Source organism: Ochotona princeps, chromosome 2 (genome assembly GCF_030435755.1).
Source record: "Ochotona princeps isolate mOchPri1 chromosome 2, mOchPri1.hap1, whole genome shotgun sequence".
Classification (NCBI taxonomy): domain Eukaryota; kingdom Metazoa; phylum Chordata; class Mammalia; order Lagomorpha; family Ochotonidae; genus Ochotona; species Ochotona princeps.
The window spans coordinates 95,551,221-95,575,536 of record NC_080833.1 but is presented as its reverse complement, the minus strand read 5'-3'; the positions used below and the strand labels follow the sequence as shown (position 1 = coordinate 95,575,536).

General features: G+C 52.1%; 2 protein-coding genes across 3 annotated transcripts in view; one reads left to right on the top strand and one right to left on the bottom strand.

Moving 5' to 3' along the window:
* Positions 1–4,503, top strand: part of ST7L (suppression of tumorigenicity 7 like) — a 112,434-nt gene extending 107,931 nt beyond the window's left edge. The window contains exon 17 of the transcript XR_009244894.1: positions 4,415–4,503. The gene's annotated coding sequence lies outside the window, so the exon portion shown is untranslated. The remainder of the gene's footprint in view (positions 1–4,414) is intronic.
* On the bottom strand, positions 1,882–21,754 carry WNT2B (Wnt family member 2B). 2 transcript variants are annotated; one of them, XM_004581921.2, is made up of 5 exons: positions 15,435–15,690; positions 9,286–9,506; positions 8,013–8,290; positions 6,491–6,755; positions 1,882–2,295 (listed from the first exon to the last, which is right to left on the bottom strand). In XM_004581921.2, the coding sequence occupies exons 1-5, from the start codon at positions 15,608–15,610 to the stop codon at positions 2,066–2,068; spliced, it is 1,170 nt and encodes a 389-aa protein (XP_004581978.1). In that variant the 5' UTR covers positions 15,611–15,690; the 3' UTR covers positions 1,882–2,065. The 2 variants fall into 2 exon arrangements, with proteins under 2 accessions (XP_004581978.1, XP_058516048.1); XM_058660065.1 differs by lacking the exon at positions 15,435–15,690 and adding an exon at positions 21,387–21,754 and having other exon boundaries at positions 1,883–2,295.
* Between the last annotated feature and the right edge of the window lie 2,562 nt (positions 21,755–24,316).

Sequence of the window (24,316 nt, the reverse complement as noted above, 5' to 3'; positions counted from 1 at the left end):
TTCATTCATCCGTGTTCCTACGTTCAGACTGCTCTTGACCATCTCACCTCCCCACCACTACACTTTCCTCCTTTTCATCCCAGCTCAACACGTCAGAAGCTCTTCCACTTTCCCTTCGACTTCCCCCTCCCTAATCTCACCATTGGTTCATCAGTTATCCAGTTGACTCCACTTTGCTAGGAAGACATTCCCTTGGCCTGACTCACTCCATCCCATTTCTCCACAGGCATTCCCTCACCGCAGACCACAAGGGCCCTGACTAGCTCATGTTTTGTGTTAATGGATGTGAAACCAGAGCAAATCCCCTCACCAAAAGAAAAACCACCCTAAACTCTCCCACACAGGTCTCAGCAGGTTATACAAATATTAGTCCTATCCTCCAAATAAATCTGGCCCCATGGCCCAGAGCTGTGACTCTCCAGCTTCGCAGCTGCCTGTGCACAGTGGAACTACTCCACACACACAGTATGAGAACTCCAAGCAATGGCAGAGAGAAGCTTGGAAAAGGAATTCCTTGGGGAGGCTCCTTATTTGACAGTAAGCTATCAATGCTATCAGTACTAAACAGAAGGTTCCATGAGAAGTCATGGTGGGCTAGACCAAAGGCCTTTAGGAAGAGTATTTCTTGGCTGGAATTTGTAGCAAATCAGAACTCTCATTTTACAGTTGGGAAAGTAGAGGCTTGGAACATTTAAATATTCTGTTTAAAATGTCAAAAACAGCATGTTGACACAGCTATGATTTCGACTCAGTGCTGTCCTAACTACAGTTTTCTCTATACCAATTCTGCAAGACATAACCACTGTCCAGACACACACAAAAAATAGGTTTTTGGGACTCACGTCCTACCTTCCATCTTATTGAACATTCCAATCATGCAAACTTAGACAACAGGTCGTAGCACAGAAGGCTTTGCCTTACTGAAGCTAGACATAGCATGAACAGCTCACGAAGACTTTTAGAGGCACTGAAGATTTGCTGAGTAAATGGAAGAAAGGCTGTTGCCTTCAAAGCCATCTGCCACTTTGAACCCAAGTCCCAGATTTCCTGAAGGCTAGCCATTGTCTTGCATTCACAGCTTGAAAGGCTGGGATCCTACCATTAACAGTTATTAATGTACCTACCTCTTTAGGTACACTTGAGATCAGCCTTGGCTAGTCTCTCCCACTTGTCCGTGAATGGTCTATCTATTGCTCAGTGTTTCCCACACCTACTTACCCTCTAAAATAATGCATGGAAGGGAAAAAAAAATCCCATGATCTATCCAGACTTGCTAAATTACTCCCTCACAGTAGTGTTCCAGGGTCTTCTGGTGATTTCTTGGGCATGGGATTAGTTGCAGGCCACCTCAGTTTGAACAGGCAGAAAGTGAACACCAAAATCTGTGCTGATACAGGTGGAAAAGGGCAGAGGAACAGAGGGGATGAACATGAAGTTGTGTTTACATAGCTATATGGTTTTTCCTCCTACAGAACACAGTGGTTTATAAACATATGAGCATGTGACTGGAAGCTTGTCCACTAGGGCTAACTTGTTCGAGCAGTCACAGACTCTAAATGGCAGAGGAATGTTATAGCCTAAACTTTTCTTATAGAGTAGCTGGCAGTCTACTCAGGCTGTCTCCAAGAGAAGAGGCCTGCAGTGTCATCTCTGTCCCATCTACCCTCGGGCAGGCAGCAGTGAAAAAGCAGCTCCCAATAGGTCCCTTTCCTCTTGTCCACCCAAGAAGTGTCAGGAAGTCAGCACAAAGGAAAGGAAAAATGAGCCTCAGCCAGGTACTTTAGTGCAATTCATATCACTCCGAAGACCCTCTGCCTCCTCGACTCCCCCCTCAGACCTCCAGAGGGGATACCAGGGAGCCGCTCAGTTCTTTGTATCTCCTAACAACTCCTTCCCAGGGCTAAAGAACCAGCTGGGACACCATGGTCCTGCTGGATTACTCTCCAAATCGTTAAATAGAAGCTGTAGCAGCCCAGGGTTGAGGGTGGAGGAAGGTGTGCATGCAAAGATCTTGTGCTTTTGAGTCGGGAGACTTGATACGGAGAGGAGAGTGAGGTATCTGTGTTCAGGTCTGGTCTACCCACTCTGCCTTCTTGGGAGCCTTGCAGGTATGGACGTCCACAGTATTTCTGCATTCCTTGCATCGCACAGCACAGCACCAGTGGAATTTGCACTCACACTGGGTGACACGGGTGACTCGAGTTGTGTCGTACCCTCGGCCACAGCACATGATTTCGCAACCATCCGTTCCTTTAGATGTTTTGCTGCAGACGCGGCCAGCAGTGCCTAGGGAACCTGGGTGTGGGAAGAGAAGGAGTGAGAACCATGTTTCTTCTTACCTCAGCTGCTGTCAGCACCCCTACCCACATTCTCAGTAGGAGACAGTGAATGGGAGCAATCCTTTTTTTCTGAAAATACACCCACTAGCCAAAACGATCATCTGCTGAGTGCTCTCAGTGCCTTTGACTTCTCCTGCAGCTCTCTCCCTGTCAGTACACATTCTCCTATCCTCTTCAAAAGCTAACCTTGGGCTCGGCGGCGTGGCCTAGCGGCTAAAGTCCTCGTCTTGAACGCACCGGGATCCCATATGGGCGCCGGTTCTGATCCCAGCAGCTCCACTTCCCATCCAGCTCCCTGCTTGTGACCTGGGAAAGCAGTCGAGGATGGCCCAAAGCTTTGGGATCCTGCACCCGCATGGGAGACCTGGAAGAGGTTCCTGGTTCCCAGCATCAGATCGGCGCGCACCAGCCCGTTGCGGCTCACTTGGGGAGTGAATCATTGGAAGGAAGATCTTCCTCTCTGTCTCTCCTCCTCTCTGTATATCCGACTTTCTAATAACAATAAAATCTTTAAAAAAAAAAAAAAAGCTAACCTTGAAATGGTTATCATTGTTAAAGCTGGGTGAGGGTTCTCTACTTGGTTTGAATTGTTCCACAATAAAAAGTTAACACAAAGTAACCTTTTTTAAAGAGTCTTGCCATAACTTGGATCCTTTTACCATTTGCTATTATTTTGTTCCTTAATTTTTTAATAAAAAAAAATCTAAATCAAACTATACAGGGAAGAAGTATAACATGGCTATCAAAAACCCTACGGACCAGCATTGTGGTAGAGTGGGTTAAACCACCACTTTTGACATCAGTGTCTCATATCAGAGTGCTGGTTCTAATCCTGGTTGCTCCACCTTTGATCCAGCTTCCTGCTAATGTACTTGCCGCCCCTGTGAGAGACCCAGATAAATTTCTGGGCTCTTGGCTTTGACCTGGCCCAGACCTAGCTGTTGCAACCATTTATGGAGGGAGGATTGAGCTTGCTCAGTTTTGCTCCTTCTGTTTCTGTCTTCCAAGCAAATAAATAAATATTTTCTTTTTTTTAAAGATTTATTTATTTTATTGCAAAGTCAGATATATAGAGAGAGGAAGATCTTCCATCCAATGATTCATTCCCCAAGTGGCTGCAACAGCCAGTGCTGTGCCTATCTGAAGCCAGCTACCAGGCGCCCTTCCTGGTCTCCCATGCGGGTGCAGGGTCCCAAAGCTTTGGGCCATCCTCTACTGCTTTCCCAGGCCAAAAGCAGGTAGCTGGATGGGAAGTGGGGCTGCCGGGATTAGAACCAGCGCCCATATGGGATCCCGGCACATTAAAGGTGAGGCCTTTAGCTGGTAGGCCATGGCGCCAGGCCCAAATAAATAAAAATTATTCTTAAGAGCCCTCATATCAGATTGTCTGGTTTCAAATCTCAGCTTAAATTTTTTTGTCAGAGTTTGATAGACCATTTGCTGACTCACTCCTGAAATGCTTGTAGCAGCCAGAGTTGGGCCAAAACCAAGATCTGTGCAGATCTGGGCAGCAGGTACTGAGCACACACTCAGGCCATCAGCCGCTGCCTCCCAGGGGGCACTGGCAGGAAGCTGGATCAGAAGTGAGGAGAGCTGGAAGTACAACCAAGTATCTGCCTGCCATGAGATGTAGTTCCTTGGTTGAATTAGCTACACTCCAGTACACATCTTATGTGTGGTTTTGCTTCCCACAATCTCAGTCCAGAAATAAATAATTATAGATTTAAATAATTTTGTTATAATATTTGTAAATTGTCCTATTTTAGAATTAGTCATTATTATAGATTACTTAGTGTGTCTCATTTATAAATTAAATTGTATCTTAAGTATGTGTGCACAGGGGAAAATATAGTATATGGGGTTTAGTACCAGACACAGTTTCAAGGATTTGAAACATATGCCCCACACAAAAAGACTGCTGTATTTCAGGTACTCAGGAATCACCTGTGGCTAGCTGCTACTCCATACTGGGAACATTTATATTGATACATAAAGTTCAGGTGGATAGTACTGCTCTAGAGGGAATTCCTAGCTCCATACTCCTTTAGGATGATTTTTATCCCCTTTTGTTCCAGGCCCTACTTTGGATTTTGTAAGACTTAATTTTATGCCTGTGAGAAAAATCAACACACATGACTTACCCTCCAACCCAGAGATTCTACTTTAGATGTGGCAGTATAGTCTCACACCTCAGATGCTCTGTATTAGACTGTGTGGGAGGAAAGCATACCTCGTGGCAGAAAATCCCTCAGGGAGTCACAGGGGCTGCCCTAGCCATTTTACTGGGAACAACCATATACACATAAACTGTTTCCTCTGTTACTTTAAGTAAAGCTCTGTGCTATTTCTGTGCCCAGTTTTGCTTGGAGCTACTTGACTCTCCAGGAATGACAGTGATGTTTGAAAACAGAACCAAAGACAGCTAGGTTTCCAGCTCCTCCTTACCCAGGTCCTGACTTTGAGTCACAGAAAAGAGCCCTGGGGCTCCATGGCAGTTAACCAGGGAAGAAGCAGTTCTGCTAAAGTGCATGTTGTTCCTATCTGACCCTGAAATATGAGGCTGGATGATAACTTATACTCCATTGGGGAAAACAGCATATCATCTTCTAGCATCCTCAAGAATTCTACCATAAATGCCTTGAACCATTTGCTGCTTTACTGCTTCTAGCAGGAATCTTGTCTTGCTTCCCCGACTGTAGTTTTGAATCTTCAGTGGGAGGGCAGACATTTAGCCTAGCAGTTACAATGACGGTGAAGATGCTCACAGCCAATACCAGAGTGTCTGATTCCATACTCCTTTTCAAGATGATTTTTGCCCACCTTGTATTCCAGCCTTGGGTTTTGTAAGACTTAATTTTATGGCTCAGAAAAATAAACACACATGACTTATCCTCCAAATCCAGAGAGGTTCAAATCCTGATTTCAGTGTCCTGTTAATGCAGACTCTGGGAAGCAGCAAGTGATAGCTTAAGAAACTTATCTCCTGGCACCACACAGGAGACCTGGGCTGAATTCCTGGTTCCTAGCTGTAGCCCAGCCCAGTCCCGCCTGTTGCAGGCATTTGGGGAGTGAACTGGCATGTGAGACTGGGGTGGTCTCTCTCTCCTCTGTATGTGTGTGTGTGTGTGTGTGTATGTGTGTATGTGTGTATTTCTCTCTGCCTCTCAAATAAATAAACTTTGAAAAATAAAACAAAAATAGGATCTTCAATGGTAACATACTGGATAAATTTTCATGGTCATTTGAGGTATGGTCCCAAACTCTTATTATTTTTTTAAATTTATCTAAAACATGGAGTTACAGAGAGGGAGAGGTGGTGGGGTAGGGAGGAAAGTCTTCTGTATGCTGGTTCACTTCTCAAATGGCTGCAAAGACCAGGCTGAAGCCAGGAACCAGGAGCTTTATTAGAATCTCCCTCATGGGCATTAGGGCCCAAGGCCTGGGCCATCTGCTGCTGCTCTTTTAGGCACATTAGCAAGGTTCTGGATTGGAAGTGAAACAGCTGGGACTCAGACTAACACCCATATGGGATGTCAATACTGCAGGTGATTGCTTAACTCACTACACTACAGTGCTGGTCCTGTGTATTTCTAACTAATCTCAGTTACCCCCCCAAAACCTATGCTCAAGTCAGACTGATCTGCTGTCTGTTCCTGCAGCTCATCATGTGCTTTGCACCTGCCACTCTGCCCATGTGCAGGCATATCTGTCTCTCTTCTATCTAGATAATCCCCACCTTCAAGGGAAATTCCACATTCTCAAATAAAGCTCTCGATTTCTGTAGGCATCTCTCTTTGCAATTGTATGTGTCTACTACCAATTCCATTTCAGTGTAAAGGGCTGCAATCTTATGCTTACGTGTAACCCACACATTGCTTGGAACTGAAAACAGCTGACTCAAAGTTTGACTGAGACCCTTGCGACACATAAGCACAGGCCACGAGTTGCCAAGCTTCCCTGCCCTCACCTGGACAGCACTTGGCCTGGCAGACTGAGGTGCAAGTCAGCCATCTCCTGACCAGCTTTCCGTATTAGGAGCAGACTGGCTCCTGCTACAGCACCCCCTTTCCTAAGTCTTGAGACTAACGATAATTAACCAGGGTTACTTGCACTTCACAACAGCTCTGCTCCCACCTGCTTTCCTTACTCACCTGCAGCCTTGTCCAAGACACAGTAGTCAGGGGAGTTGTCAAAGTAGACAAGATCAGTCCGGGTGGCACGGCGATAGCCTTGCCGGGCAGCTGTGAAGTTGGCACCATCCTGGGTGGCTGTCACCTGCACGGCCCCATCATAGCGCCGCCTCAAGTAATCCCCCGTGCGACGGAAGTCTGAGAGTGCACGCCAGCAGGTGCGCAGAGTACAGGAACCGCTCACGCCGTGGCACTTGCATTCCAGCTTCAGAAACCGACGCACAGCCTGGAGGAAGGCAGGGGGAGGGTAAGAGGCAGCTGGTCAGGATGCTTTTTAGTCATCCCTGAGACTTATTGGCCTCGACTCTGAACCCCCATGGCACGTTTCATCCACTGTTACCTCCTGAAGCTAAAGAACCTCTTCTAGGAAATCTTCCTGCAGCAAAGCACTGTCTAAGCGACTGCCCATTGGACTTTGGAGTCACAGGATTCTGTGGTGATTACAATAGGCTCGCACATGCTCTAGTTTTCATGAGTTGGACATCACCAGTTACCATAACTTCTACTTTTGTAATGTACCATTTTTAGCATGAAGCTAGATGCATAGGAGGCACTGAGATGCCAGTGAACTAGCAAGAACAAATTAAATCGCTCAGTCTGTATGAAAGCATGTGCCCTTCTGTCCCTAAAACTTTCTTTTTTAGGCCTGGTACGATAGCCTAGTGGCTGAAGTCCTTGCCTTGCATGCTCTGAAATCCCATATGGGTGCCAGTTCATATCCTGGATGCTCCACTTCCCATCCAGCTCCCTGCTTGTGGCCTGAAAAAAGCAGTTGAGGACAGCCCAAGGCCTTGGGACCCTGCACCTGCATGGGAGACTCAGAAGAAGCTCCTGGCTCGTTACTTAGGATTGGCTCAGCTCCAGACATTGAGGCCACTTGGGGAATGAACCAGCAGATGGAAGATCTTTGTCTCTCCTTCTCTCTGTATATATGCCTTTCCAAGAAAAATCTTAAAAAAAAAAATTCCTTTTTCTAAAATTGGTTTGAAAGGCAGTATGTGTGTGAAAGATTTCCCATTCACTGGTTCACTCCCTAAACACCTCAACAGCCCAGGGCAGGGCTAGGCCGAAGCCAGTAGCTCAGAATTGCCTAGATCTCCCACGTGGGCAGCAGGGACTCAAGTACTGGAGCCATCATCTGCTTCCCAGGCTCATTATCAGGAAGCTGATTTGGAAGCAGAGCCAAGGTTCAAACCAGGCACTCCTATGGTGTGTGGGTGTCCCAAGTGGTGGTTTAACGTGCTGTGCCACAATGCCTGCCTCCCAATGCTTCCTTTGTTTTCTCCACCCTTTCCTATTTTCTATCCATGTGAAGATTGCACCTGGGTGAACCAAGTTGCGTTTAGTGCTCCTGGCTTAGGAAACAGTAGCTCTGAAAGTGATCCAGAAGCCATGACTCTTTCACCTTGACATTCAGTCCATGTTCCCACATGGGGGTCACCCCCTGGAAAAATAATGTGCATAAATACACATGAGTACTAACCGTGCGGCCACAGCGGTTATTATGTAAATTCATGAGAGCCCGGGCATCCTTAAGCCTCTTCTCCTTGGCATCCACGAAGGCCTTGGCAAAGCGGACTCCATAGTGGATGTTGTCACTGCAGCCACCCCAGTCAAAGTCCCCACGCTGGTCGTGGTGTCGGCCACGTGTGTAGGGGTCACAGCTGCACACACTCAGTTCACCCTGGCTACAGGCTCGAGTGATGGCATGGACCACTCCTGCCGATGAGATGGCATATACAAATGCTGCCTCTCGGCTACCTAGAGAGAAAGGGGGGGGTGAGCTGCAGGCAAGACGCCCCTTTTGTCCCTTTCTTTAGCCTAAGCAGCCTGGAACTCTACCCTCCTCTCCACTACCCACTATGTCCCTTGCATTCAAGGTGCCCTTCCCTTCTACGAACATTCCCTTATGTGTCTGAGCTCTTCTTCTCAGCCCTCAGGATTCTCTCTGCTTCTTTGCACTTCTGACTTTCTGGGTTGGCCTGTGTACTCTTGTTTCCTTCCAAGTTCCCTAGGTTCTCCCCTCTGCCCCCATGAGTGACAGTACTGGCACAGCTAAGCCTGGCTGAATCCACAGTCCACACCTTTTCAGGCCCTCTCTGCTGGACAGTTCCCTTACAGTGGGGACCCCAGCCCATGGGTCAGCCTGTCTGAAGAGACACAATGCTGCCTTCTGTTGTTCATTTTAATTCCTTCCCTGCTCTCAGGGACTGAAGAGTCATCACCCCTGTACCTCTGCCACCTCCAGATTCCCAACCTTTTTCCCAATTTACTGTCTAGCTCTGCTTAGTTTTTCTGCTAAGCTGGGCCAATCCACTAACTCCAAATATTTACATATCACCTTTCTGTTTATCTCTTGTTCCCATTACCATAGAATTGGGGGTGTCAGGATGATGGTAGAGTGATGATGGTATTAAGAACAGAGTCCTTGCCCTTAGGGTACATGGAAGCTACCCAGGCTAGGGGTCAGCTAGGGAATGGCAGGGAAGTGAAGGAGGAAGCTGGAGGTACTAGGGAATGCATTACCTCTGTCCCATGATCCCAGAGAGCTGGGATTTAGAGGATTATAAATCCTCTGAATCTGAGGTGGTAAGGGTCTGTCTGTTCCCAGCCGGATCCTGGGCTCTACTGACAGTCATCTGTCTGAGAAGTAGTGTGGAGGAGAGCATAGTGGGGAGAATCATTCCTGCCCTTCCCACTCACCGCCCCAAGCACAGAAAGGGAAGGATCTGGGGCGGGGTAGAAGGGGTCCCTACTTCTGAGCATGACACGACCAAAGACAGTGTGGTCCCGGTCCAGTGTGGTGCAGTTCCAGCGATGGTGGCGGAACTGGTGCTGGCACTCTCGGATCCATTCCCGGGCACCTTCGCCCACCGAGCGCATGATGTCTGGATAGCGCTGGCACAGCTGCCGTTGCCGGCTCACCAGGCCAGGGATATTGTCACAGATCACTCGAGCGCCTAGAGCCCCGATGTACCTGCAAGGTGGAGATGGCCCTGTCAGAGCATCCTGTCCCTTCCTCTGCAAGAGTAGGGGGTGGGGATCCCATCCCTGCCCCTCACCCCACATCCCGAGGCTGGTGGTGTAGCACCACTGTCCCCATGGCTCTGGGAGAAACAGGCAGTCACAGAGCAAGTGCCGCTGTGGATTCCCACCATCACCAGTTCCCCAGCCAAAGGCCAAAGTGAAGCACACTCCCAGAACATAGGCCAAGCATGTGTCACATACACAGAAGCTTGTGGGCATGTCACTGTCTGTTTATTTAATAAACATTAACAGCCTCGTGGATAAATAAACTAACAAGACGAGGGTTTGAGACAACACTCTTCCACCCACATATAAGAAGCATGTCCTACATGGCTGATTCAAAGAGACAGTGGGCAGTTCTGAGTCATGTTTATAGCTCCAGACAGACTCTGGAACTGGGAAGTCCTTATCCCCAGTCCTCAAGGCTGGGGAAGAAGACTGCATTCCTGACTCTCCTCCCCAGTCTTTATTTCCAGGTCCCATGGCCTTTCCTAGCCAAACCATCTTCCCCAGCCTGTAAGGCACAGTGTCCTGGCTGGCAGAGGGCTATTTGGAGTGGAAAATCAAAAGCCAAGAGAGAGTAACAGGGTGATTCTCCCTCCCGTACTCCAGGCTGCAGTCTGCCTGAGAGGGACAACTGCAAGATGGTTGAGATGGGCTACTAAAGCACAGGTGGGAGGCCAGACTCACCCTTAAGTTTCCCAAAGCTGTATTTGTCCTTCTTTCAAACACCCTTAGCCCTGGATGCCTCCGTTTAAGTCTCAGGGAGACCATTTTGGAGAGGAAATAGGAGTTCTCTAAGAGCTCCCAGAATAAGACTGACCCATCCAACACACTTCTTCCAGCCCAACAGCCCAGTTCCACGTCTAGCTCCCCTCCTATCTCTGCAGCCCCAACGCAGAATCCTCTTCACCTGTCTGAAACACAGCAGAGACACCCTTGTCTGAACAGGTGGGGGCCATGGAGAACAGCTGCCGCTGACGACAGAAGAGCTTTGGTCAGAGCTATAAATGAGCCTGTGGTTTGGGACCAGCCCCAAAATGGGTCTAGATGTGGGTGAGGAGGAGGGAGAGTAGCTGCTAGGAGGAGGGAAAAAGCTAGACGTTCCTGTGCCCTTGGCCCCGCCCCTGAACCCCACTGCCTTCCCACAGCAGCCCTCACCCACAGACTGGATCACCAGTGGTGACACCAATTCAAATAAACACCAGGAGGGCTGCTGCTTGCCTCTTGGGGAACTCACAGGGCTGATGGGGCCCATCTGTCCCGGGGGAGGGGTGAGAAGGCTGGCCCTCTGCTAACAAATCCCATGGAATCAGCGGCCCCAGCACTGTCCATCAGGGCAACAGCTTCCAGGAACAAACAAAATAAACAGCCTGGCCTGGGCCAGGCCGGAAAGGGCTGCCTGACGCACAGCCCAGAGTTACACCCACTGCGCGGCTCTTTGTTTGGAGAATGGAGACGGTTGGAGTTGGAGCACGTCCCTCTCTCACCACTGTTCTGCTTCCCCAGTTCAGCCCCAGAGTACTGCTCTAAGCAATGGGTGTTTGTTGTTGTTTTTTTTTTTTAACTGGGCCTTGGGAGGAGGCTGTGGTGGGGGTGTGCAGGGAAGGGGAGAGTGGTTGGATGGGAATGGGAGACCAATAATCCAGCCCTCATGAGACAGTCTGGAGTGGGGCTGGTCAAAAAGTCCTTCCTGTGGTTTGACTTAAGTCTATTCTACTGCAGCCCACATCGGTCCTTTTTGTTACAGCCTCGGAAAGCGTGGGAACATCTATCTGTTCAGTGTTGGAGATGGGAAGAAAATTTTCTTTGCGATCACCTCTGGTACACCAAGAAACCACTTCAAGACTGCAAGGTGTGGCCCTTGCCCACTGTCCAGTAGTGAGCCCCTGGCAGTCAGCATGCGGGCCTTCCATACAGCTGAGCCCGGGTCTGCCCCTTTCCCTGTCGGTTCCACACATAGTCATATAAGGTGTCCTAGGCGCCAGGCCCTGGCCTCAGCCAGTGCAGGCACAGGGATGTGCAAGCATGAGTGGCCCCAGTACATGCTCTGGAAACTCCTCACCTCCCTCCCAGCTCCCTGAACCAAAATGCTCTCTCACCACCTGCTTTTGACCAACTCATATTACTTCTTTTGACAAAGGGACTCACTCCCTACTATATCTAGCTTCTTGCTACTCAAACTGTGGTTCCCTACAATAGCAATATTTGTAACACTTGGGAAATCTGTTAGAAATGCCAAAAGATCAGGCCTCAGGTCAGCCCCACTTGTCAGAATTTGTATCGCACCAAGACCCCACAGTGATTTGGATGCCAGCAGGCAGGGACTTTGGTCTGTTTGTTCATTTCAATGTCCTCCATCCTGCTGAGCACTCAGCGGCCATTTGTGGAATGAACACCTGACCACTCTTATCCCCCGCCCTCCTCTCCCCCAAGCCAGCGGTAAACTTCGATTTCCGTTTGACTCCTGTGGGCGTTCGCAACCTAGATACAGAGGTTTTATGTTTGTGCCACTTTTCTTCATCTTAAAGTGTTGAGAGAGAGGGAGAGTGATCTCCTATCTGCTGGTTCCCTCCCCAGTTGAGTCATGGTGAAGCTGTGGATCAGGAACTCAACCCTCCACCTGTGTGGCAGGGACCCAGCCATTCGAGCTACCTCTTGCTGCTCCCCAGGATACACACTAGCAGGAGGCAGAGCCAGGACTTAAACCCACTCATTCGGATAGGGTTTGTGTGTGTCCTAAGCAGCATCTTAACTACTCCAGAAACCTGCCCCCTGTGTGTGTCCTGTAACGACTCCAACAACCCTTCTCTCCCCTCCTTTTGTGTACATCACCTAGTGTGCATGGTTGAGCCCATGACATAAAGAACTTTGAATACGGGGATTAAAAAATTAAAACTAGGGCTGGCACTGTAGCACAGTAGGCTAAGTCTCCACCTGTGGCACTGTCATCCCATATAGGCAACAGATTCCGATCCCAGCTGCTCCACTTCTGGTTCTACGGACAAGCCGATGTAAGATCTCTCTGTCTCTCTGTACCTCTGCCTTTCAAATTAAATAAGGGGGAAAAAACTTAAAAAATCCCTAAAACTGTTAGTTTCCCTGAATCTTCTCTTAATACCACAACACTTTATACTACTTTATGGTTAACAAAACATTTTTGTGTACAAAAATTCTATGGGGGAGGGATGATTCCTCTGTGTGAAAGGCAAAAAACCTGAGGTTCCATGAGATGAAATAATAGCACCCCACTTTGTCCAGCAGGGCTTGCCAGAGAATGACCAGGGGGAACCAAGGCTCTCTGATGCCAGAGTCCAAGTTCGTTTTCATTCCAGAGGCAAGAAAGGCACCCAGAGCTTCTTTGCCTCGGAGGAAGCCAAGCTAGCTCCGCATTGGTGGGGACTGGAGCAAGTCGCTTACCACTCCTCCCCTGACTCTCACTTTGTTCATTTGTGGACCCGAGAGCATAGTACCTGCCACACTGGATTATCAGGGGGTGGGGGAAGATGATGCTCATAAGGTGCTGGGCCTGATACAACTTAGTAAGGGCTCACTAAGTGGCAGCTGTTGGTGGTGACACAAATGCTGTCACTTTGTGTTTCCTTCCCTTTGGAGCCCATAAACACAGTCCTGCTCTTGTGGCTGCTACACCAACCCTCCTCAGGATGGAATAGAGAGGTACCTGTCAGGAGCCCCATGTTTCATTCTGTCTGTTACAGACCTAAGTATGACCCAGTTCCTCTTCCAGTAAGGGGTAAAATGGAGGGTGGGGGCAAGTGGTTGGAGAGCAAGGGGACGACTCAGGCTGTGAGGACGATCCCTCTGCTAGGCTGTGATGGTCCTGGCCTGCTCCGCAGCGGAACACTGAAGCACCAGGCATCTCTGCGTGGCTTGTACAGAACATCAATCTTTCTGGATTTTTTGTTTTTGTTTTTGTTTTTTTACTTTTCCAGAAAGAAAACAGATTTTCACCTTGCAAGTGATAATCTGCCTTTAGAAGGCAACTCTTCATCTATCCCAGAACTGGCGGCCCATGGGGTGGGCATCCAGGGCTACCGCCGTGACAAGTGTACCACAGGCACCTGAGACAAGCTCAGTGCCCACTCCCACCCTGTTCCCGGGCCACAGGGGCTGCTAAGTTCTTCTGTCACCACCTTCCCTCCCTGGCTGCTCCTCCTCTGAGTTCATCCCAAATCTTTAATATGAACCACGGGGGAGGAAGGTAGTAGAAGAAGAAAGGAAGGGGTGATCAAGGTACAAAAAGGAGGCTGGGAAGGGATCCCCGCGAGTTTTCGGGCGCTGCTACCAGGCTGCTGAAGTGGCCTGAATGCCACTGCTGCCCTCACCTACCTAAAACGTGAGTCAGTCCCCAAGACGGCCTTCCAAACTGGTAAGAAGTAATGAAGAGTCCCTAAGAGCAAACTGCCATCTGAGTCAGTAAGTACAGGCCGCCATCCCCTCTCCAGCCGCTGGCCAAGCAGCCCATGAAGGTGAAGGGCAGTTCTGATTGCCCTCTCAACTTGGAAAAGCTTTTCTCTACAGACCCCTCGCTTCCTTTCCCTTTTTAAAGGAATGTTTCAAGCCAGATGTAAGATATAGACCTCCCCACTTCTCCATCCACAACACCCCCTGCCTTTTCCAACACTGCAGAGATTAAAAAAAAAAAAGATCCAAAAGAGAGATTTTCCTGAAACAGGAAAACAGGGGGGCTGGGGATGAAGAGAGCCGCATCTTGAAATGATAGGAATCTGCCGCCCAAGCCTGCCGGCCCCTCCGCCAGCTACCCCTCACCCTTCCAGCCAAGATTCCAAGTCAGGAGGAGAAAAGCCACAGGGTGCGAGAGGAGAGGAGACCACACTTCGCGGGGGGTGTTGTTAGGGGGGTGGGGTGGGTGAGTGTTGGCTGAGAGGGAGGAAGGGCAGAGGAAGGGGGACACGGCATGGCAGAGCCCGGGATAGCTCCATCCACCAGGCCAGTCGGTGGGTGGGGGCACTGTGAAGAAGATTCCCACCCAACCATCTCATTTTGCTTCCCTCCTCCCCCAGGTGAGGGAGGGAGAGCAGCCCATCTCTCCCTCCTCCCTCTCCCCCTCCAGGAGAGGATGACAGTCATCCAGGACCTGAGGGTCCGAAAAGAACAGGCAGCGGCATTAGGTAGGGGTGGGGAGACTGCTGAACGCCTTTGCCTCGTCTGCCCTCCTCTGCAGTGTCTGGATCTTGGGCCTGCAAGAAATCTGAGGAGACCTTGCCTTAGTGCGTTGGGATCCCAGAAGCCCCTTGGGTGTCGGAGACAAGAACTGGGAGGGAGATGGGGTCATCTGAGGCAGAGAAAGAAGAGGGGCGGGAGGCCACCTTAGGTTCCAAGAGAATACTCAAAGCAGTGGCTGAAAGCAAACGCCCGGATTATACAAACCCAATAGTTTTGTTGTAACTCACTTCTAAGCCTGGCACCAGGCGCCGCTGCTGCCTCGCGGGTGCCCTCAGCCACCGCGTGCACCAGGAGGGCAGCGGCTTCCTTGATCCCAGTCTGAGAGGGGCGTTGCCGCACTGCTAGGCGGGTGTGAGTAGAGGGGGCATGGCATCTGGGGACCCTGGGAACCTCCACTACCCGCATGATCGCTGCAAACGTCGGGCGCCCTCCTCTCAAGGCGGTAAGACGTGGCGCCTCGGCCCCTGGGCCCCTGGGCCCCTGGACCCCTGGACCCCTGGACCCTTGGACCCCTTGCCTGCCACGGCCCGGACCGTATTCAGCTCCGTCGAAACAACAACCTGGATGCCCTAAACAACCGGTGCCTGGAGCTGTGTGTATGTCCTGTGCCAGCGCCTCTGGCCTCCCTGACCCTGCGCCTCACCCGCCCGGCCCCAAGAACCACACTCACCACCAGGACGAGTCGACGCGGGCTGGCAGTGCCAGCAGCAGCAGCATGCAGGCAAGACCTAGGCGGGCGGAAGCCGGCGAGCCGTCGGGGGCCACAGGTCTGAGTGTAGGGGCAGGGGCGCGGGCGCGCCTAGGGGGCAGATGCGCGGCTTCCTGCGCACCCCTCGGCTTCAGCATAGCTCCCCTGAAGACTCGGGCCGCGCAGCCCGGAGGGGCGTGTACAGGGCACCGTCTGGGGGCGGGAAAGAGGTGTGTGTTGGGGGGAACTCAGGGTGCTCCTACCTCACCCCCTTGGGGGGCCATGGAGGTCACCGGCGGTTGGGAACCTAGGGTCACCTGGAGTCCTGGCAGCAGGGCACAGGGTCCCGGAGAGCGGGGCGCAAGTCGTGCTATCCCGGGACCGACGACGGCGCGCCGAGCCCGGGGAGCTGGAGCGCGCTGCCCAAGCACGAGGTGCAGTGTCAGGGGGATTTCTGAAGCGCGGAGTGGAGCTGCTGGCCGAGTGTGCAGACGGCCCCTCCGGCCGCGGGCTCTCATTGGACGGCGCGGGGCGGGGCCGAGGCCGGGGACACGCGCGGCCTTCAGGGCGGCTCCGCCCGCGCCAGCCCCGGGCGCTCCACGGCTGCCTAGGTGAGGCGGCCGCCTCCGCCCCTTGGTGCTCCCGCGCGCCACGGCGCCGCGCCCCCACCTGTTCGCGCGTGGTGCGACGGGGCGCAGCGGCACCCTCCTGCGCCCCGAGCGCCCAGTCCCCGCCGAAGCCGCGCCACCGGGTCCTAGCGCCCTTCATTCGGCCACCCTCGCTTGGGTGGATGCTGGCCAGGCGCGCGGGGCCAGCTAACACGCAGGGACACGGGGAGTTGAGCAAGGGGTGGGGAGGGGTGCTGGACGCACTCATAGCTTCGGGCCCTCTTTTTTCCGTCTTATTTCTGTGAAATGGGTACAAACTCTGCCACCCGGAGTTGTGGGAGTCTTTCAATTCCCCTTTCCACACTGCCTACCCAGATGCGTGGACAACCAGCCGGCTTCAGGTAGGGGAGTCCCTCAGCGAGGGCTCAGCGTACTTTTCCGACCCCGTTTCGCGGATACGTTTACACTCTGCCTACGTCCGGATCGGCTCCGCGCCCTCCAGCCTCAACCCGGGGTTTTCCTGGCCTGGGACCGGTCATTCCGAGGGTCCACGCACAAAACGGCTCACACCTGCCGATCTGACCCGGACCGCCTGCCCTCACGGCCCGGCCTCGGGCTCGGCCTGGCTCCGTCTCCCCTGTAATCCCCCTTCCCTCCCCCCAATTCCCTGGTTCCCCCAGAACCGCAGTCCCCCACCCCCTCGGGCGGGGCTGCGAGTATGAAAGAATCAGAAACAGCTGGGCGGCTTTCCCGCACCAGAGGCTGGGGTGGAGGTCCTGCGGAGAGAGGGGAAGCCCGGCGGCCTTTTCGCTCCTTCGCTATCCACCCTTCCTGCTCACTGCAGCCTCCCCTCCCATGGGCCCCCCGGGAAGGGGTGGGGAGATGCTGTCTGCTGAAGGGGCGACTCCTGCGTGCCTCCTTTCACCCAAGCTGGCAGGTGGAGCCCGTGGGGGCGGGGTGCTTACTGAGAGGTGGAAATTCCTCTGAAAACCCTGGGCCTTCCCAGCTCCAGTTTATCTAGGGCCTAGCCGCCCCCGCCCCATCTCAGCCTCAGTTTCCCCCAGGCGTCTTTCTCGCCTTTGCTGCGACTTGACCTAGCTAGAAGATCCTGGAGCGAATCGCCGCCCTGGGAACCACCCACCGCACCTCCTTCCCTGTCAGCCTCTGGTCGCTGGGGACAGCATGAGCCACACAGCTGACAGCCAGCAGGAGACCCGGAGAAGCGTTCAGAAAGACCTTTCTTCTCTCTCCGCTGGCTCACTTTGTGTGATATAAAGGCTGTATGTCTGCTTGTATGACTTCCCCACCCTGGGTTAGGGCGGTGCTGCCAGGCAGGAAACTGACAAGTCCTGCCCTCCTGGAGCAGAGCGCACTCACCGAGTGTGGGGGGCGGGAGGAAGAGTCAGGGTGGTGGGTCACGATCAGGGTGGGCTTCACCGAGCACAGACTTGGAGGAGACTAGGAAACAGGCCAGGCGGGACCTTGGGGATGGACATCCCAAGCAGAGGGAAGAGCTGGGACAGAGAGCCTCCCAGCAGGGCCTGGCTCTATCTGCAGTGGTTAATAAGGGGGCCAGCTGGCTGGAGCTGAGTGAGCTGGGAAGGAGAGGAGGTCAGAAAGATCAAGAATGGTGAGCCAAGTGGGGGAGGGGACAAGGTGCCCATGGGGTGGCGGTGGAAAGCAGGGGCTGGGCAAGATTTGGATGGGAGTGGGAGAGGGCTGAGTGCAAAGACCACACAGGATCAACATGCCAGCTGGCCCTCAGTCCCTTCTCTCTCTCTCTCTCTCTCTCTCTCTCTCTCTCTCTCTCTCTCTTTCTCTCTCTCTCTCTCTCATAGGCTCTAGTAGGCTCAAAGCACAACCGCCGTGAGGAGCTCCTCAACTGGGGCAGGTGGGAGATCAGTGGGCCCAGGCTCCCTCCTTGCTTGGCCCCTTTTCTTGGACCACTCTCTCACCTCCACCCAGTGTGGTCCCACACTAGGTTCTGGACTCCAGCAGCCCCTCCCAGACTCCCCTGTGTGTTGAGACCTGGGTGTGACTCTGGCCCTGTGTGTTTGTTGCTCCATATGGGCTCAGGGTCGCAGGGCGGGGAGCTGGAGTTGATCACATCAGCCTTAACCTTGGGTGGACTCGTACACATGGCCCCAAATTCACTTTGGAGGCCCCTTCTTTGGCTTCAGCTGTCTTCCTTGTTAAGTGGGACCGTGTCTTGGCACAACTTAGACGCTTAGCTCTTAAAGCACATTTCTGAGCCGAGGGGGCCCCCAGAAACATCACCAGCTCCGAGAGGGAAGGAATGAGGTGAGGGGAGAAGATCCTCCCCAAGGCTGATGAGCCCGTAACACGGGCAGCCCAGGATGGGGCCTTGCTGCTGCTTTTTCCCCTCCTCTCTGAGTCCTCAGCTCCCCAGAGGAACCCCAGGCTGCAGGAGGCAGCTGACTGCAAGAGCTGCACTCAGGCACTTAAATAGAGAACAAATACGGAGCCAGCAAAGAGGTTTTCTGGGATCTGCCACTTTGGAGCTTCAAATCTCAAAATAAACTTCCAGTCTCAAGGTCCTAGACACGGCTGGAGAGCTCAGCTCCTCACGCAAAGGCATGCTGTGGGGCTTCCAGGCAGGGGGTCAAGGCCAGAGACTTGGGTGCACTGGACCTGCTCCTCCATCTTATCCCCACCCCCACGCGGGTGATGGCAGCCAAGAGGGAGGAGTCTGATCTGAGAGGCCTCCAGTTTTGGCCTGGAGAGCTCCACCCAGAATCGAGTCAGCCTTTATTAAGCACCTGCTGTGTGCCCAACATTGCCAGGGCACCCCAAATAACTCAGAAGGAGCAAAGAGACTTACTGCCAAGTGCTTTCCCTGCAAATACAAGGAACTGATCTGAGGGAGGCACAGCAGGCCCTGCCAGAGTTCAGGGCCCCACAGGAAGACATCCTAGCCCCCCTTCTCCTCCTGGGTCTCCAACCCAGCCAGCAAAGCCAGCTCGTCCCTTCTCCCACAGCCTCCTGCCCTCTCAGCTGAGGCTGTTCAAAGGAAAGGGCTGTCCCCTTCTCCTGGCTGCCTCACCTCACACTATCTCCCACATAGAGTTAAGAGCTTCCCTTTCTTCCTCATTCTCAGCAGAGTGTGGCTGAATGCTTTTGGCTTTTCCCTGGCCCTTGCCTGGGAGAGCAGATGAGCTAAGGGGAACTTGGGTGTGGGTAAACAGCCCTAACTCCACCCTGATCTGTCCCTTCGCAAGGTCCCCCTTCCCAGGGCCCCTTTGGCAGTGACCTCTTTGTTGGTGGTGGGTGTGGGTGGATGGTGTGGATGGGTAATGAGCAGAGAGAAAGGCCAAGAAGGGGCTGGGGGAGGCTTGGATGCGAGTCAAGGAATTCCTGGGCCTGCTACTTGCACAAGGGGCCCTGAGACGCCTTTCCTGAGATTTCTTTGTAAGCCAAGGCAGATTTCATTTGACATGGGGCCAGGTTCACATCAGCCCCTGTGCCCCTCCCCTTGCCCTGCTGCCCTATGCAGGTGTCTGGGAAAGAGAAGGGAGCTTAGAGGGGTGGCTGGGGTGGGGGTGGGGAGTTCAATGCTATGCACACAGCCTGGCCACCTCTCCTTGATGTTCATGAGCTCCCACCAGGGAGGCATGGAAGGGTAGCTCCAAGAGGCCAGGCCAGGTAGGCTTGGAGGGAAGGAGGCTTGATGGGGCAAGGAGCCCCTTCCTCCCAGCCGGTGGCTGAACAGGGGGTGCATACTGCTCCCCAGGGGATGAGAAAGGAAGAGAGAGAGATTTAAGGGAGAAGGGGAAAAAAAGAGCCTTGGGGTGGAGTATGGAGGGGTGGATGGGCAGGAGGTCTGGAGCTTTTTAGCATTTTTGACTATAATCGGACTGAGCTGCTGGCCCAGGTCTGTGTGAGGCCAGAGGGCTGGAATCCTGGGTGGTCACTGACAAGCCTCTCCCCAGGGAAGAGTCCTCATTTTGTCCCTCCCCCTTCTTTTCCCAAGCTGTTGGTACCAGATAGACTAAGAACTGAACTCTATTTGTCTTTCTACTGCATCTTTTGGGGCCCAGAATGATCTGCAAGTGTGACAGGCTTTCAATGGACACCGGTAGGCCTGCCTGCCTCCCCCTGCCTCCCTGAGCCCCCTCAGCCTCTTGGCTCATCCCTGTGCCTCAGCTCTTCCTGGGTCTGTCTGGCTCACGTTTTTGCCTCTCTGTGTCTAGCCTTGTCTGTCTGTGCAGGTCTCCCTGTCTACATGAGTCTCTGCACCTTGGTAACTGTCCCTCTCTCAGCTGCCTCCTCCCAGTCTGTGTCACTCAGCGCATCTCATCCCCCTGGGTGAATCTGCATAACTCCTCACCTTGCTCCTTCCACTGCCCGGCAGCTATTTTCAGGCTTTCCAAGCCTGAACTCTGCATGCACGCACCTGTCTCTATGGCCATCAGTGTGTATCTCAGCCTTTGTCTTCTTCTGCACACCTTCCCGTGGGCACTCCTGCAATGTAGTGCCAAGCAAACTGGTTGCCTGGCTTCCCAATCCCAGTCATGCCCCAAGGGTGTGACTCTTAAATAACTTTCTCACTTCAGGGGTCAGTTTCCCAGTGGTACAGGAAAGCAGGGTAGAGATCTCGTTTTCTCTGTGGGAGTCTCTTCCAGCCTCTGGCAACTTTTTTTTTTTTTTATGGCAAACCACTCTGTTGTTCCCTTAGGAACCTGCTTCACTCCCCAGGTCTAGTGTCCTAAGGACCCGTGCTGATAGCCATCTCTGATAGTGGCGGCTGCTTTCCCTGCCTTAATGACCAGGGTAGAGAGAAGGTCCCTTTCTGGGGCCATATCTGGGATGCAAACCAGATTAGCTCATCTCTATAATCCTCTTTGTGCTGGGGCCTCTGCCAGGCAGGGACACCCACAGCGCAGAGTGCAGAACAAGTGTGTGTGTGTGTGTGTGTGTGCGCGCGCGCGCGCGCCAAGGGTGCAGACTTTGGAGAAGGCAGGGCACTCAAGGCTCTCCTCCCTTGTTATCCTATTGTGGCTGAGAAGCTCAAACCAGCAGCCCTCTCACCATGTAGGAAATGTCATCAGACTGGAGCCAAGTCAGTTTTCCACAATCCCACCGTACCCACCCTCTGGGACTAGACTGACCTTTTCAGCTGACCCCACCCCATCAAACTGTCAGGCAGGGCAGGGGGCGGGAGCGGTAGAGATAGGGGTGGGAGGTGGGCATGGGTGAGGTCAAGGGCACGCGGAGCAGGCTAACCCGGGACTTCACGAGGCAGCTTGGTTTGGAGAGGTATCTCTTGGCAGATAAGATCAAAGCATTCTCTCTGCCAAATCATTACCTTATTTTCGAGGCAATTACAGAACTGATTGTATCAATTAGCCTGGATTCCAGCTGCAGCCGTTTTTCGTTGTCTGTCGTGTGCTTGCGAGAGGAAAGGTCTGCCCGGCCCCGTCAAGCCCGGCCAGAGGCGGACGGGCGGGTGGGGTGCAGGGCCCAGAGCTGTGATGGGGCAAAGCTGGACTGCTGCTTCTAGAAAGCGTGGGTGGCTGCTGTAGGGCACTGGGGGCCCACTTCAGAGGAGAGGAGGATGGGCTGGTCCTGGGTGTCCCACCGTTGCAGCACAGCACGCTCCTTCCTGCGGGCGAGACACCTGCGCTCCGGTGATGGTCCCAGGAGAGCAGGTGGATAGCGCCTGCGCAGAAGAGGAGATGCTCCCGCCCGGCCCGGGGCCCCCAGCTCGGCTGAGGAGAACTGGATGCGGAGTCCAGGCGCTCGTCCTGTCCAAACTCGCAGCTCAGACTCATTCTGTGGGCCGGGCGCCCCGCAGTGGCGCTTACGGGAAGGGCACCGCAGGGTGAAGCTCTCTCTTCTCCTGAAGTGGAAGCCAGGAAAACTGGGGAGTGGGCGTGCATTCCCTTTACGGCTCAGAACACCACTGCTCGCTCCCAATACGTGGGGATGGGGGTCAGACGAGGACAAGGGAAAGCCTAGAGCAGCGCGGTCAGACGTTCCGATCTCAGAACCCCTTGACATTCTTGAAGTGATCAAAGACCCCAAAGAATGTATATGCAGATTGTATCTATCCATGTTTAAAATTAACACGAACACAGAAACCAACTGAAAAGCTACCGAGGATCAAATTGGGTTGGGAAGTTGGAGCAGCAAAATAATGTAGTTGTGAATTGTAACCAAGCCATGAAATAAATATCCATGAGTCATCCATGCGTGAAAAAATAAGCAGAGGAAGAGACAGATCTCCCAAGATTTCCAAGTAGTTTATCTGGATAAGCTGTCCTAAAGGAGCTGAGGCCAGGGAGGAGGGGCGGGCCCTCAGCTCCTCAGGAGTGGGAGTTGAGCCTACGATTTCCTTCCAAAGAGAACAGGAAGCCAGTGTGAAGGGAAGAGCAGTGTCACAGTGGAAAACAAACCAAAAAAAAAAAAAAAAATACTGCTTTTGCCAGGTGACCAAGGTCAGCATCAAAATATGATGCTGTGATGTGATGAGAATAACACTTTATCCTCGTGTTGCTGTAGAACCACAGAAATTCTCACCCACTGCTGCTGGGAATGCAAGATGGCAAAGCCACTCTGCAAGCTAGTTTGGCCATTTCTTGGAAAACTAAACATACTATTACCATACCAGTCAGTAATTGCACTCCTTATAATTTACCCCAAAGAGCTGAGCACTTATATCCACTCAGAAGTGTGCACACAAATGCTTATGGCAGCTTGACTCGTAATGGCCAAAATTTGGAAGCCACTAACTGTGCTTCAGTAGATGAGTGGACAGGTAAGCTGAGCTACACCCAGACAGCAGATGGGTATTCAGGGCTAAGAAGCAATGAGGTATCAGACCATGAGAAGACATAGAGGAATCTGAAATGAAATTTTTTTTTTGTTAAGACTTATTTATTTTTGGAAAGGCAGATTTACAGAGAGAAGGAGAGACACACAGAGAGAAAGATCTTCCATCCACTGGTTCACTTCTCAAATAGCCACAATTACCAGAGCTGAACCCATCAGAACCCAGGAGGTAGGAGTCTCCTGCGGTCTCCCACATGGGTGTAAAGGGCCCCCAGAAAATTGGGATAAGCGGAAAGCTGGATGGGAACTTGAGCAGCTAGGACCATGAACCAGAGCCTATAATCTGACTAGTTCAATCCTGCTTCTCTTTTAAAGTTGCATAAAATCTGTGCCACCACAGTGTGCAGCAGCATCTGAAGGCAACTTCTTGTGCTTGACTCTAGGAAGGGTATGGGTTGGGGAAGGGAAGTACTATGGGAAGAGGGGTTTTACTTTCTATTGCACAGATATGTTGGAAGTCTTTTTGAAGAACAAGCATGCTTCTTTTACAATTTCGAAACAGAACAGGGAGTAAATCAGTTTGAATCTTCCAGGAATTAAGTATAGAGCATGAGTGTGTTCAGCATCTCTTTCTTGCCATTTGTGTATCTTCTTTGGTGAGATGTCCAACCCTGTCTTTCACGCAAGCAGCTTTTCTCCAAGCTGTTGGGCTATTTTTGCTGTTGTGTTTTAAGCATTGTGCATTTTGGATAGCAGTGCCTTACCAGATCTGTCTTTTGTAAATAGCTTCTCCAATGCTGTGGCTTGTCTTCTCATTCTTACTGTCTTTTGTAATTAGAACGTTAATATTTAGGCCCGGCATGGTAGCCTAGTGGTTAAAGTCCTCACCTTAATTTTGCCAGGATCCGTATGGGTACCAGTTCGTATCCCAGCTGCTCCACTTCCCTTCCAGCTCCCTGCTTGTGACCTGGGAAAGCAGTTGAGGAAGGTTCACTCCTTGGGATCCTGCACTCCTGTGGGAGACTTGGAGGAAGCTCCTGGCTCCTAGCTTCAGATTGGCTTAGCTCTGGCCATTACAGCCACTTGGGGAGCCTAGTGGCTTCCAAATTTTGGGGAACCAGCAGACAAGATATTTCTCTCTGTCCTTCTCTCTGTAACTCTTTCTAATAAAAATAACTAAATCTTTAAAAGGAGTTTGATGAAGCCTACCTAATACATTATTTCCTCCATGGGTCGTATCTTTGGTGTTATATCTAAAAAGTTGTCACTGGGACAGATGTTGTGGCACAATGAATTAAGCTGCTTCTTGAAAGGCGCATTTTGCACATCAATTTGTCTGGTCCATCTTCCACCAGGGAGGCAGTGGAAAATGGCCCGGGTGCCTGAATTCCAACCAACCTCATAAGAGAGCCAAATGGAATTCCTGGCTCCTGGCTTTTGTCTAGCTCCTCCTTTTTTTAAAAA